General features: G+C 45.7%; 1 protein-coding gene and 1 non-coding gene across 2 annotated transcripts, besides 4 other annotated features; one reads left to right on the plus strand and one right to left on the minus strand.

The window, feature by feature from the left end:
* Positions 1-4249: 4249 nt before the first annotated feature.
* On the minus strand, positions 4250-7060 carry TSTA_027060 (GATA-type sexual development transcription factor NsdD). Its single transcript, XM_002479796.1, has 4 exons — positions 6689-7060; positions 5448-6295; positions 5051-5380; positions 4250-4982 (listed from the first exon to the last, which is right to left on the minus strand). Exons 2-4 carry the CDS (start codon positions 6231-6233, stop codon positions 4773-4775), a joined length of 1326 nt encoding a protein of 441 aa, XP_002479841.1. The 5' UTR covers positions 6234-6295; positions 6689-7060; the 3' UTR covers positions 4250-4772.
* A 121-nt stretch (positions 7061-7181) lies between these two features.
* Positions 7182-7213: a microsatellite.
* An 8-nt stretch (positions 7214-7221) lies between these two features.
* Positions 7222-7249: a microsatellite.
* Positions 7250-7430: 181 nt separating this feature from the next.
* Positions 7431-7461: a microsatellite.
* A 2542-nt stretch (positions 7462-10003) lies between these two features.
* On the plus strand, positions 10004-10075 carry TSTA_027070. Its single transcript has one exon. It is a non-coding gene; the product is annotated as a tRNA-Pro (tRNA).
* Positions 10076-10707: 632 nt separating this feature from the next.
* Positions 10708-10741: a microsatellite.
* The last annotated feature ends 2779 nt before the right edge of the window (positions 10742-13520 follow it).

Genomic DNA, 13520 nt, shown 5'->3' on the forward strand with positions numbered 1-13520 from the left:
TGTGCTTGATAGGCGTCGCGTTCGGTGTTCACTAAGTATCCATCATTCCAACAATACATAAGTAGAAATTGTGTTACCTCTTCAATTACTAACAATACATATGAAATAACGTTAGACAGTCACTCGACGAATTACAAATTGTTGGCGACACTTCGTATATGTACAAGGAATCAAATATGACCTGTCTCTTTAACTTGCTAACTGACATCTGTCAAATTGTAAATTTTGCAGCAGATCAGCGATCGTATATGTCTGTACGGAGCATTGATAATGTGCGACATGATACATCAGAAGGATATCTGAGGGGCTTTTTAGTGGGGAATAACTGAGTTACACCGCGTTTTCGGTAACTGCCCTGAAACATCAATACCAAGATACTCAGATCGCAATACACAAACATCCGCTTAATCGATGGACTAGAAAAATTAACTCCAAAGTATAGACTTGCAGCTTTATCTTGTAGCTAAATTAGAAGAAAAAATACCTATAAATGAAGAAGTTATTGGAGTATGACAAGATGGTGGAGCCTCTTTCGGCTGTCAACCAACCAAGTCAAGAATGCTAGGTAAGGTATTGTTCAAATCTTAGGGTTAGGTATCTAGACTGAAAAAGAAAAGGGGGGAACAATTAGATAATAGCCTAATGAGTTGCTTTTTACTAGTTGGCTAACAAACACTATAACTTTTTTAAAGCATCTATTACCTTGCTCAGTGAAGCACCAGCCCGTATCCGCTCTTCCTCTAACTTTGCTACAACTGTTTGCGTAAGAGAGTGGGTAGAGAGCGTGATAATGAGATACGAATATAGCTTCGATTTCCAAGGTAGGGTACGACTCGTAAGGTAGCTATTTGCTGCCTTCTGAGTCCTATTCGAATCGTAGCTAAATACATAGCCGAACCGTAGTGCGGTTCGGGTAGTGACTAAGCAGTCGGAACGAACCACGTGATCCAGCTTCCGTGGTGAAGTTATCCTCGATTCTAAGTTCTCCGCCTTACAGTTTGATAGGGATCCCCTAAAGAGGGATCTTCAATAGCAGCCAGTCTTCTAATCTCATTGATGAGAGTCTTCCTTCAAGAATAGAACTGGCGTTTGGCAGAGCTTTTAGGCCCTGAGCGCCAGCCAGAGCCATAGAGCTTATTAAGCCTCTCAATTGAAGGCTGGCCATTGAGCCCGACAGTCCACTCTTGCCACAGTTCTGGGATTGTTGTAGTGTTCCTTGACATATGATATTACAGTGCCTGTGAAGCTTTCTCAAGTGCCGTCATAGGAAGTTGAATAGGCGCTATAGGGCCAAAGGCTGCTCCTGATATAGAGGGCGGAACGATCTGGCCTCTAGGCACGAATTGGCAGGTGAAGGTGCCACCAACAAAGTCGTTGAAACGGGTAACTGGGCGATAACTACACACAAAAATAATCCCTGCAACTGAGGGCTCTAGCGTAACTCGCGCCGTATTTTTGACTGGATTCGCGGGCAAATTTGAGTTACCCGAGGGGCCCGATTATCGGCTAGCGCGTCACGGACCTCATACACCATCATACACAAAGCCGAATCGTCGACGATACGGTAGATAAAATACCTACGCGTAATACGCGTCTTGCGTAACGTACCACCGGAGCAGGTAACCAGATCGGGATTTACTGTTCATCGGCGATGGAATCTCGTGTGCCACAATCGAGATCTCATCTCAATCTAAATTCGTGGCTCTTGGCAACAGGTACTCCGTAGTTTGATCGATCGACAGAAGTAGCTTATCGGCAGTTGGTCACACTTTTTCGCTCATTGTTACACCGCGGAAATGATATTTTACTTACGCAGTAGGCAGGTAGTACATTGACTCGTATGGAGGACAAGATAATGTGGACAAAGGAAATACAGCGGCTAGAGCTTCGGTAATCGCTAAATGAGTGGAATGAAATTAAACTCCTCCGTAGCGATCATTAGAGTTTGAAAGATGCATATGAGATGGTCGAAGCAGACTGTCAGTGTTGATCTTATACCCAGCGAGGAAGTTCTAATGCAAAGCCATAGCTAGCCACGAGATCGGAATTCATGTGATATTCGAGATTCAGACGCTTTCACAACAGTAACTATCTCTCTGAACCACCAGACGTACAGTTTTTGTGTACTACAATGTAGTACAACGTCTTTTACCGTTAAGTTCTAACCACAGTTCGTATAGAACGTAATACGAATACTACCAAAGTAGAAACGAGCAGGACTACGATCTCTCTCGGACGCGCAAGTGGTGTATTACGTACGAATTACGGCTGCGTATCTATGTGTCAAGAAAAGAAAGAGTAAGCGTCTAAGCGACATACCAAACAAGCTTTTTCATTATTCAGGCAGAGAATACAGGGGCTACAAGAAAATGCAGTGAGATCAAAGATCTACGTTGTAAGATGAAATTGCAAGAAGGAGCCGGTTCCACGGTCGAGACTGAGAACCGACGATTGCTTCCCGCTGTAGGTACCACGTAACTAGGCGGTAAATTGTTCTTATTTTTCACGGTATGGTACTGTATGAGATAAACGTAGTACACCAAGAAAAAGCAAAAACATGCTTAACGTACTAGTGTCTTGTTGCAGGAGCAGGAGTTTGCAGCTTTCCGTAGTTAATTGGTCCACAAGAGATACGTAAACATAGCGCGGTACGTACCGACTGCCGACGAACTGCCCGTTATTTCTTACGCCCTTACGACGTACCGTATTTAGTTCCACCCCTCGGAAATCAACATGAAGCATCAATAGTTGGAACAGCTGAGGATTTACTATTTTCCCAAGGATCTCATGATCTGAATTGCATTGCATAAAAAAGAACTTTAAAAAAAAAAAGTAAGCCACGGGTCATGTCGGAACGCGATAAATACATTCAATAATGGATGCATTGCATGTCTTGACCTCTTGACCGATGGTATCTTAAGGTTATTTGTGCGGTTAGTCAAACTGGGTCAAAGCCCCATTGTTGAGCTTTTACCATTTCGGGAGAAAGCATTGATCACTCCAGAGTAAATGCACTTGGGCGAATAGGGTGAATAATAGGCAAATTTCTGGGAACGTGGCGGGATATGTAATGCAAATATAGAGGAATATTAGGACAAGATCACCTGTGAGCTACAGGAAGCAAATAGTTCAATTGTGTGATACTATATTTCTTCTTCTGGATTTTTTCTTTCCAATGATAGAGTTGATTAGCGATAACTTACACAGAGGACGTCTCCACCGCTGCACTCTTTTACATGCCTTTTAGTGAAATTAGGCCGTGGTGGCTTCTTAAAAGTTTCTCCTAAAGGACCTAAACCGACTGCATTCGGTCCAATCATATCACAACTGTCTGGTTTTTAATTTGACAGAGTTTTCTCTAGTAAGGTCGAATGATCCGTAATTTATGCTAAATCTAAACTTTCTATTCGCTCCAGTGCCCTGGAGTCGGTTGGTTGGGTAGATCAGGATCTTGTATGCATGCAGGAAGAGATCTGATCTATAGATACACAAGCCCTAGAAGCGCCAGCATTGCGCCAAAATTTCAAGATGAACACGGTCTTGTACATTAGGACAAAAGTAAGATCTAAGAAGCGTAATATATCGGATCGCCTTGCATTCCCTCCGTTTTACATGGATATGCCAAGTCCTACACAGAGTTGCACGGCACAGACATGCAAGGTAAACCCATCTATCCACCTGTACGCCCATGGTATTCTCAACAGAGAGTCTCTCACATTTCTAGAGTACATGCATATACAAGGATCTGCATTTCGATCCAGCACCACGGGTCAGTTACCTAGGCACCTAAGTTTCAATAAGTCCTACGCCGCACTACGCCGCACTACGCCGCACCGGGCTACCAATATCGACCTTCTTGGTTCGATTGGGTACCAAATTGTTTGATGGGTATGGTCGACTGCAGCCAAATAGTTAGTCTCAAGTCAAGAGATGGGAATCATGGGATTAAGCTTTTGTGCATTGGGAGGTATGTCCTTCACATTTCAACCTTGACTTTGATATTATCATATCATGAACCACTCAATTTCGATCGGGGATGGATTAGATACGTAGATCTCGTCCTCATGTATTTGAATCCCTGAGAATGAGAAAAAGGAAATATTTTAATTTATGGAGAGTTTGAGTTTGTATTTCCGGATTAAAAGTACCCCGAGAAGTTCGACTGGTCGGTCAAATTAGAGTTTTGAGGGCGTACAGAAGAACAAGTTGCATATATTCATCGGAGAAGAATTCCGAAAACTGGCATTGTTTAGCAAGTGGTCTAATCCAAGCCTTGGAAAATGACACCTGTGGTATGCTCAAGGAACATTTCGAGGAATGTAGATCGGACAAAAGAACAATAAGCATAGAAACGTAGCATATTCAGTGACAGGACATGTTCAAATGAGATAATCAGTTAAGGCCCAGTCCATCCTTAGCTCGAAACAGATTCTTTTCATGAATGACGAGCCTATGAAAAACAACAGGAATATGTATGTATATGGCAGGGTAAATCAAACGTACCAATGAGAAACTTAACGCCCATTAACGTCAAGGGGAATACCAGCTTATCAAGTAATAGAAAATGGGTGAGAAGAAAACGAAGGAAGGTAAACAGGAAATGATACAAGCCCCGAATATGAGTTGTGACAAAAAGACAAAACGCCAGCTCTCTCCGGAACTTCTAAGTACAACCCATTCTCTTCAAACGCCGTTCGAAAGTAACACAAATCGGAAGTTATAAATAGACATTAGGAAAGATAGTGATGATTATAGTAAGCATCTAGCCAATATCATCGATGTACTGGTGATGATGGATCGAGACTTTTTGGTTTTAGGGTCGATGATAGGGCAGCGGCTTTGTTTTGACCCATTTTTCGAGTAAGCTTAGCATAATGGAGACCGCAAGCGTTGCACAAAGTACGAGCACCGTCTGGACCACGTCGCCATTCAGGAGTCTCGGCGCGGTTACAGCTGTGGCATCTTCCTGGAGGAGCTGCCTTCTATACAGAACATATACCCATCAGTAACCGAATTCAAGTGAAAACAAATATTCAGAATGATGACTTACGCCTCGCCTCTTCTTTGCATCGCCGCCATTGAATCCCCCAGGACTTTTGAAACCATCCGGATATAACCCTGAATGCTCGTCATCATATCCATTTTCGACCTTGCCATGCCGTTGCTGAATCCTTTGTTCGGCTAGTGCGTGTTCCTGGCTTACTACAGCATTACGGATTCGCAGAAGAGCCTCATGATTGCGCTGTTGCTGTTGTATTAAATCATCAAGTTCGTGTAAGGATGGCAACGTCCCCAGAATAGGACCTGAGCGTTGGTTTTGGTGAGCGATCGAAGCATAGTGGCGAGAGAAATCAAGAGTTTTAGTGGAGCCATCGATGATCTTAGGTTCAAAATTAGTCCCGAAAAGCTAGCATAATGAATGCGAACATATGTGCATGAAATCTTACCTCGGCCAGGGAAGACTCGACGTCATAAGAATCGAATTGGCGCTTCACTGAGTCGCCATGTGGTTGACTCAATGCCATGCCAGGACGACTCCCTAGAATCCCGGTCTTCTCGTCATTTCTCATCACCTCCAGATTTGGTTTCCAGGGACCTCCATTGTAAGCACGGCTGTCGTAAGGTGCCGGTGGCTGGGACGGCCAAGGATAAGGTTGTGACGGATAAGACCCATAACTATTTGGCGAAGATATCGAGGTCGGCGCAGTTTTCGAACTGCTAGTGGGAGACTTTCCGGAAAGGGACTGCAGAGACTGTTTTCGAGAATCCTGGGTGGACAGTGAAACCATACTGATTCTTTGCTGGTCCGCCGCGGCTGCTGAACCTTGTTGCGAGTTGTACTGTGGTTCGCGCAAATACGGCGCGGGATTAGAAGTACCGACCGAAGAAAAAGGGTTGGGTGGACCGGCCGGACCTTCGGTACTGGGACGAGAGAGAGCTGAATGAGGATGCGACGGAGGACCGGATGGCGAAGGGCCCGGGTAAGGAAGAGGATTATCGTTGCCAAGCGCTTCGTGTATTGACGGTAACGACTGTCTGGCCGGTTGAACTGGCGATGGCTCTTGGTCTAAATCCATCGATCTTCGTAGAGCATGCGGAGGGTTGCTGTGACTTGGCAATCGCGGAGGTATCGAGGACATGGTAGGAGGTGGATAAGTCTGGTGAGGAGGACCGGGATACATTGCTGGGGGAGGCCCAATTGGCGCAGGGTTGACGCTGACTCCTGTCGCCATTGCTTTCGCTGAGATGTGTTGGTAGAATCTGATCAAAATTTGAGTCTTGAGAGGGGAAGCAACTGCAAAATCCAAAAAATGCAACGCGTCAGTCAATGCGTCCTCTCAAAATACCACGGTGGAAGAACAAGCACAAAGCGCTAGGAACGACCCTCTATATACACGACTAGATGTCAATCTCAACACTCGTTCACGTCTTAACAGCGTTGGATGAGGGTCTAAACGACTGAGTTCCAAGTGCCATGTATTAGTACGAACGGTGGCGGATATGGGATCTCTTGGTCGCCCCGTTACGATCTCGCAAATCTGGCCAATAACCAAGCGCTGGCTACAGGAGAGCAGCAAATGGGCGCAGGAAGGAGATCGGTGATCGAATCGGCGGTCCGACAAGCCGCAACAACAATGGCAAACAGGAAAGGAAAAACAACAATAACAGAGAAGGGAATCCCACGAACCCACAAATCAGATATCGGTCTCGTTCAATTCAAGTTGTGCAATCGCAATGCACTAGATATTTTTGACGGTTGGCGATGTGAGCAACGGACGTGGTTGGAGGGGTCAAGCGGGAGTGCCAATGCAAGGGATTCAACCCAATGTCGCGTGGGATGGCTTTGAAGTATGTGTATGTAGTATGTACTGGCGTTCGTTATTTTCTTTTCGCTGGCCGAATATGCAATAAACCTCTTGTGTGTTTTATCTTCCTTTTTTGCTTTTTTGAATCCCGTTGTTGTACGCTGCTTTTTCTCCTCTTTCTGTCCTTTTGCTTCGGTACACTCTTTTCGATGCCCTCCCAGTTCCTTTCCTCGCAATGGAGTGAATGATGTATCTCCAGAGGGGCGCCGCAATCGAGTACCCGACGCGAGGGGGGGGGAGGTAGACAGGTAAGAGGGTGAAAGAAGCGGAAGAATAAAGAGAAGAAATGGGAAGGCGAAGAATGAGGAATGTGATAGGAGGGGGGAGAGGAGGGGAGGGGAGGAGAGAGAGAGAGAGAAGAAGAAGAAGAAGAAGAAGAAGAATCTTAATTCCCCCTTCTCTGTTTGAGAGAGAGAGGCAAGAAGGGAGAAAGGCGAAAGGAGCGTGTGGACGGGAAGGTGGGTTTTGGGCCGTTCAGATGCGTGGAGAGAGATCGTAGCTTAGTATACAAGCTAAGGAAACTAAACTGTATTGACCGAGTATGTAGTAAGGAAAAAGAAACATTAATAACTATAATAATAACAACAATAATAATGTAGTAATATAGCCAGTCAGTACGTACTAGGAAGATGGCCCGGATGAATGCCTTTCATCTACCCGACTATCGCGTTTGCTTTTCAAAGCCTCTTTTGTTATTTGCCAGTATTCGAGAGACACTCTCTCTGCCTTTTGAGTCCTCAACTCACCAACAGCCAGTTCTGGTATTACGCTTTGGGCGAATGGAGGAAAACTGCGGTCCCACTTTTTTTTCTTTTTCATTTTTCCTGTTTAACTTCATGATAAGATCTAGTAACAGGAACTTAGGACTAGCTGCGTATACATTACATGCTGGTAATCTGTACCAGCCGTGAAATTGCGGATCTCTCGATTTTGCGCTAAATGTGGAGTGCCAGTGGAGCAAATTGCGATGGAACCTCAGGGATAAAAGATGGGAGAAAGATTCGAGTGGGTTTTGTTAGTCAGTGCGAACTTGCGAGGACGTATTCTAATTTCTTGTCTGTTTTGTACTATTAGTAATCTATTACGTACCGTACTGATACATGTGATACGACAAATCGCCTTACAATTACATATGTGTAGAGATAATGCTCCCCTATGATGTAAAATTTCCATCGGACACGGGATGTCCTCCATAGGCTGTGGCACTTTACGTCCCAAACCCAGTTTCTCCTCCACTTGTGTTTCCTGGCTAGATGCATGTCAATATGGGGTAGTTAATATAACTCGCTACATCTCGTTGGGCGTACGGAGCATACCTATATGGTAACGGTACGAAAACGCGTCATGTACGATTACCTACAGCGAGATTTCAATTCAAGCAAAAGCCACGATCCGCCGCCAATCTTCATAGAGATGGCAGTTTAGGTTGATTAGTGCCAAAGACGGAGAGCACTCTAGTCCCGGTCTAAACATGCACAATGAACAGGGATTCAGGGAAACAGAACTAAGAAAGAAAAAAACGGAGCACTTACTCAGTACGTGGCATCTAAAACTCTCATCAACTTTTGCGTGCCCGCGTGGACGAATTACCCTGGATGCGATCCACGCGAGCCGGCCTTGTCAATGGCCAGAAAGCGCGTTGTGGGTGGGTGTGGGTGGGTGTGTGGGACACCCGCATTCCAAATTATTCCGTTAAGGAAGGGAGACGCTGAGGAAGACGAGATCCATCGATCGTGCGCTGAACCACTGATTAATTTGTCTACCTATGAGCTTCCTGTATGTACGTGCGGGTCGGCAGCCAGTTACAGACCAATACAGCATATGTAGAGGAGCGATTGGGATTTTTCAATTTTTTAGTTCTCTGCGATGTACAGAGCCAGTTAACATGCACTACAGGCTATAAAATCACTATTATACTTGTTGTTGTGTGTTCGCGTTGCAGCTACAATCACGGATGGTGCATGATGATCCGGCAATGTGTGGGAAAGAGCAGCCGTTGGTATCATATATCTCATATCGCATCTCGATCTGCCTGCACGCTGCTTATTTGTCGGACTAGTCGTTACAGAGTAATACGTCAGTTACGTACTCCGAACAAAAAAAAAAAAAACATGCTAGATCGAGGCGAACTGAAACGGTCGAGTGATTGATGATGCATCTCAAATCTCGATTGGCATCTGTTAATCTCTGCGCTAGTCGTACGTATCGGGCCGCATAAAGGGGGGTGGGGGGCCCCGTATTCTCTCTGCTGATTGGCCCCAGTTCTCAGTAGCGATTGATGGTTGGCCGGATCGTACGCTGAAATTCTCATCTAAGATATGTAGTTGCGGGCTTATGCAGGCTCGTTTGGAACTCAACAGGCAAGTTATGTACGTATTCCACAAGACGATCGGAGATCTCTCCCAGCTCAGAATGCAGTGCTGTAATTTATCAAGTGCCAATTTCAGCAAAACGAGAGATGCTGACGTATCGTCAGTGCGAGAAATTAATTAAGATCTCACCCTATGGAGTGCTGCATACGTCGTGGTCTGAGTATTGAAATTACACTGTATGATTCTAGGACCATGGAAATGATGTAATGGCCACCCGGGCTTTTTTTCGAAATTCGATGCTGCGATCTAGCATACCAGATACTCTAGTACCAGATATAAAGGTAAAGCTTGTGCAAACCTTACTCAAAATATGCAAAATGAAGCGATATGATTAAATCGCTCAAATCATCATCGATCGAGCGTCTCTCTTTTTTCTGGAAATTCAACTCGTGTACCGTCCGGGTCTCCTGGCGGTGCCGAGATAATCCCGACTTCCAAGCTCTTAGCTCAGAAGCATGTGGAGCCAAAGGCAAAAGCAACAACAACGTTCCAGGCTGCCATGTGGAGATGTAACTTTGGCAGAAGGAAGCATCCAACCTGTTCTACGCCAAGTCAATCCTAAATCTTGGATTTTTCGGCAAATGACATAGTTTGAACTTTGATTACGGCTGATATATACATACTGCGATCTAAGATTATTTACATCGAATCTGAATTTGGATGGATCAAGTGCGGGCTCCCGTAATGGAAAGATCTTGAGCGATAGACTTTTTAGTATGCTTCGACAGAGCATATCATATCTAAAATGAGACTCAATTATCCCGCGGGCTGATGGTCTAGTGGTACGATACTCCCTTAGGGTGGGAGTGGTCCTGGGTTCGATTCCCAGTTAGCCCCCTCATCACCTGATGAAGTTTAAACTTTTTTGTGTGTTTAACCGCTTTTTCTTTTTCCCGATCTTGAGTCTAGCATATATGAAACAGTTGGATCATCTATCTTGTCTGAGCTTCACATAACCTGCATAGGATCGACACGCAGCTGCAGTCGTCTAGTCGGTTTGTCCCTCCTTTTTGCCCTCTTTGGATAATACTTTACACTTGCCTTGCCCCTTTTTCTCTGGTAGACAGCGAGATGGGAATATTTACCAGGAAATGGCAGCGGCACTTTTTCCGGAACTGAGATACACAACTACATACAGAGTACTAGGATCAGGGATGTTACAGATCCCAAGCCGCCCCGCGCTCCAAGGAGACTGTTAGTCTACGAAAGTTGCATTGGAAATAATGTCTGCGAACCACCCAATTGGTACTGGTTTCCGACAGAACGGCAGTCATACGCTTGTTCACCTGTAACCAACCGGACATCAACCAGAAGATCCATCACCGACACTATTCGACACTATTCGACACCGTTACACGCAATCATTATTCCTGATAGTGTCTGCGTTTTACTGACTGCAGCACGGTTACTTGCAGGGGATTCCTTGGTCAAAGATCGGACTTCTTCCTACAGGCAGTTGGGGAGGGGGGTTTTTCTTTTTCTTTTTCTTTTTTTTTTTTTTTTGGTTTGTTGGTTTGTCCCTCTTATCTTTTGCGATCGCCCTCGCCGCATCAGTGCTGACCAACAGGCTCAAGACATGAGTCATTTCGGATTCCGGCAGCAAGCGTAGTGATCTGTTTCTCGCATGGCCACATCTTCACTAAGACTGGATCTTGCATCCGGGCAGTCAGCCCGAATCAAAAGCCGCAGAAAATTTCGTAAACACGCAGCACAGCAGTCGATCGATTTACTGGGTATTGATAAGTCCAGGACGAGGATTTTGTAGAATATAACAAGCAAGCCCACGTATCATACCATGCCCTCCAAATCTCAGCCAGGTCATGAGTCGGTGAGGGTGGATACGCGCCACGGAGCAACACCTCGAATTCAGTATGCATCAGGAGATAAACGAGGCGTCACGATGTCGCAAAGGATGCAGACCACAATCGCCCGGTCTCTACTATGTAGTATAGAGGTAGTAATATAACGTAAAGGACAGGGATGGGGGCAGTCAGAGGTAAACTGCAATGAGACTTCCGTGTTGTACAAGCAATCGCGACGGAGTGGATTGTTGTATGTCTTGAACTGCTGTGCCACTTCTGTGCCATCATCAACAGTCCCATTCGGCACTCTATTCGGGATATTCCGTTGATGAGCTTGCAGAGTCTGCCTGCATCTGGGCAAAAGCTATCCCAGACTCCAGAGCATTGGGGACATCAAAAGTCTTGGCGCCCATCACGGGGTCTTGCCAACGGCTGTGGTGGGGACGTTTAGGGCGTATGTATATTTCGTGCCAAATACCCTACTCCGTACGTAATTTGATCGAAATTACAAGTATCGTCAATACGTTCCTGAACAGGGAAAGCATCCCTGCAACACGGTAAGGTGCAACTTCCATGTCTGGACGCACAGGGAAGGCGCAAGCGCCGTAGAGTAACTTTACACGAAAAGCTTCGCCATCTTGGGTAAGCTCCTTCCCGAACCCAGGTAACTTCCTGTTTTGGTCGTCCCCGGAAACGCTTGCCTCACCAAACAACAAGTTCTTCCTCTCCACCACATAACTTGCATCTTGCAAGTCACCAGAACTCAACCTCAATTCTTTTCTGAAGTCTTCCCTGTTCTTACTGCTTCTATACTCGCCATGTGGGCAGTCTTGCTTGGCTCACGAACATGCTCGCAATGAAAGGAGGGCTGTATTGGAACCTGGAAACTATAACATCGTCATTTATGACCTAGTTCCAATCCAGTAAGTCCTCGATTGATCTCATTCCGTTATGTCTTACGACTTGTATTATTGTCAACGTCATAAGATACCAGATCAAAGGGAATCTATCGCCGTTGGCCTTCTCAAAGGCTAGAGCCTAGAAGGCCCTGTCGCACACAACCACTAATAACGTCGAATGAGGATTAATGACGGCGCTGAATCTGTCATCAATCTAATAAACCTCCTACCCGGATGCTAATGGCTGACCGTGCACGCACCGAACCCATCGATCGATCGCTAGGTCATGTATGGACTACAGAGTAATTTCCGAAACCGCCTGTTTTGAATATTCTTTTCCAATTCTAAACCGGAAATTAGCCGAGAGCGAGAATAGTGAAATTGAAGAAAGAACAATCCGTTCTGTGAAAGTCATAGATTGGACGGAAGAGCATCAATGGTATCTCGAGCGGAGTCCCGTGAAAGCCATTACGGAAGTACGCGTTACAGAACGTGCGATCGGTGTTAGTTACGCTATGGTTGCCAAGCTAGGGCTTTTTACCTCTCTCTTCCGACGAGTTTGGTTGGCATAACAATCCCTGTGGTGGGTACCGTTTTTTTCTCGAAGTTAACCCCGTAATTGACGGTATCGGCAGATTCCTAGGGTGTACACATCCGGGACGAAGGGCTAGGCAGATTGACGGTAACTTGTCCAACATTTATTTGCCGTGTTCGCTGTTCGACTGTCCTCTGACTAAGTTGACTCCCTTCTACGGAGTAACTAACCCCATTCTGGCCACGACAGCATAATGGATCTATTAAGTCTCGGGATTTCTGTCGCACGACCTAATCAGACGGTCATTGGATCGTTTGAAGGTTGAAACGGGCAGTATTCTCACATACGCTCCTGAGCGATGCTTGAAGCTAACAACGCAGTGATTGCAGTCATGCTGGCTCGTCTCCTCAAACCGAACTCTACGGGTAGTACGAACTAGCGAAAACGGAGTACGTATGTATTGGTGTTTTGCGCTCAAAGCTTACTGCGACTCTGAGCATCGCACACTCTTTCAATATGTTAGATAAGGCCCATTGCCAGACAATTCCCCGCAATCTCCATGACCCTAGAATTCCAGATCACAAAGACGCAGGTGGAGCAGCATGTTGAGCTTTGAGAACGTGATTTGGGAGTATTTCAGACACCTCGAGTTGACCAGGTCCTGTCATACTTACTACTATGCCTCTCGAGCATCGAGGGCGCACCCATACAGGATCATCACTGGAAGATCACAAACAGTCGGCACGTCTTCCGACTCTGACGTTAACTGTTTAGTAACTTCCACTTGGCACTTTACCTTCGAATACAACCAATGACAGTGCACTAAAAATTCTTCCCGTCTGCGCTACTTTGCTAGTAGTCCAGGCAGGTACAGAGCCGAAACGCAAAAAATGTGAGCTCTCAACATAGGCGTTCACAAAGCATCAGGACTTGGCGCATCCCAGGCTCATAGACGCTTGTCCTTGTTTGGTATGACAGCCGTCGATCGAGATCACAGTGGGCCCGTTTAACGGCTTACCTGTCACCGACCTAAAGTCAACTAGATT

This window comes from Talaromyces stipitatus, genomic scaffold (genome assembly GCF_000003125.1).
Source record: "Talaromyces stipitatus ATCC 10500 scf_1105507295541 genomic scaffold, whole genome shotgun sequence".
Lineage (NCBI taxonomy): Eukaryota > Fungi > Ascomycota > Eurotiomycetes > Eurotiales > Trichocomaceae > Talaromyces > Talaromyces stipitatus.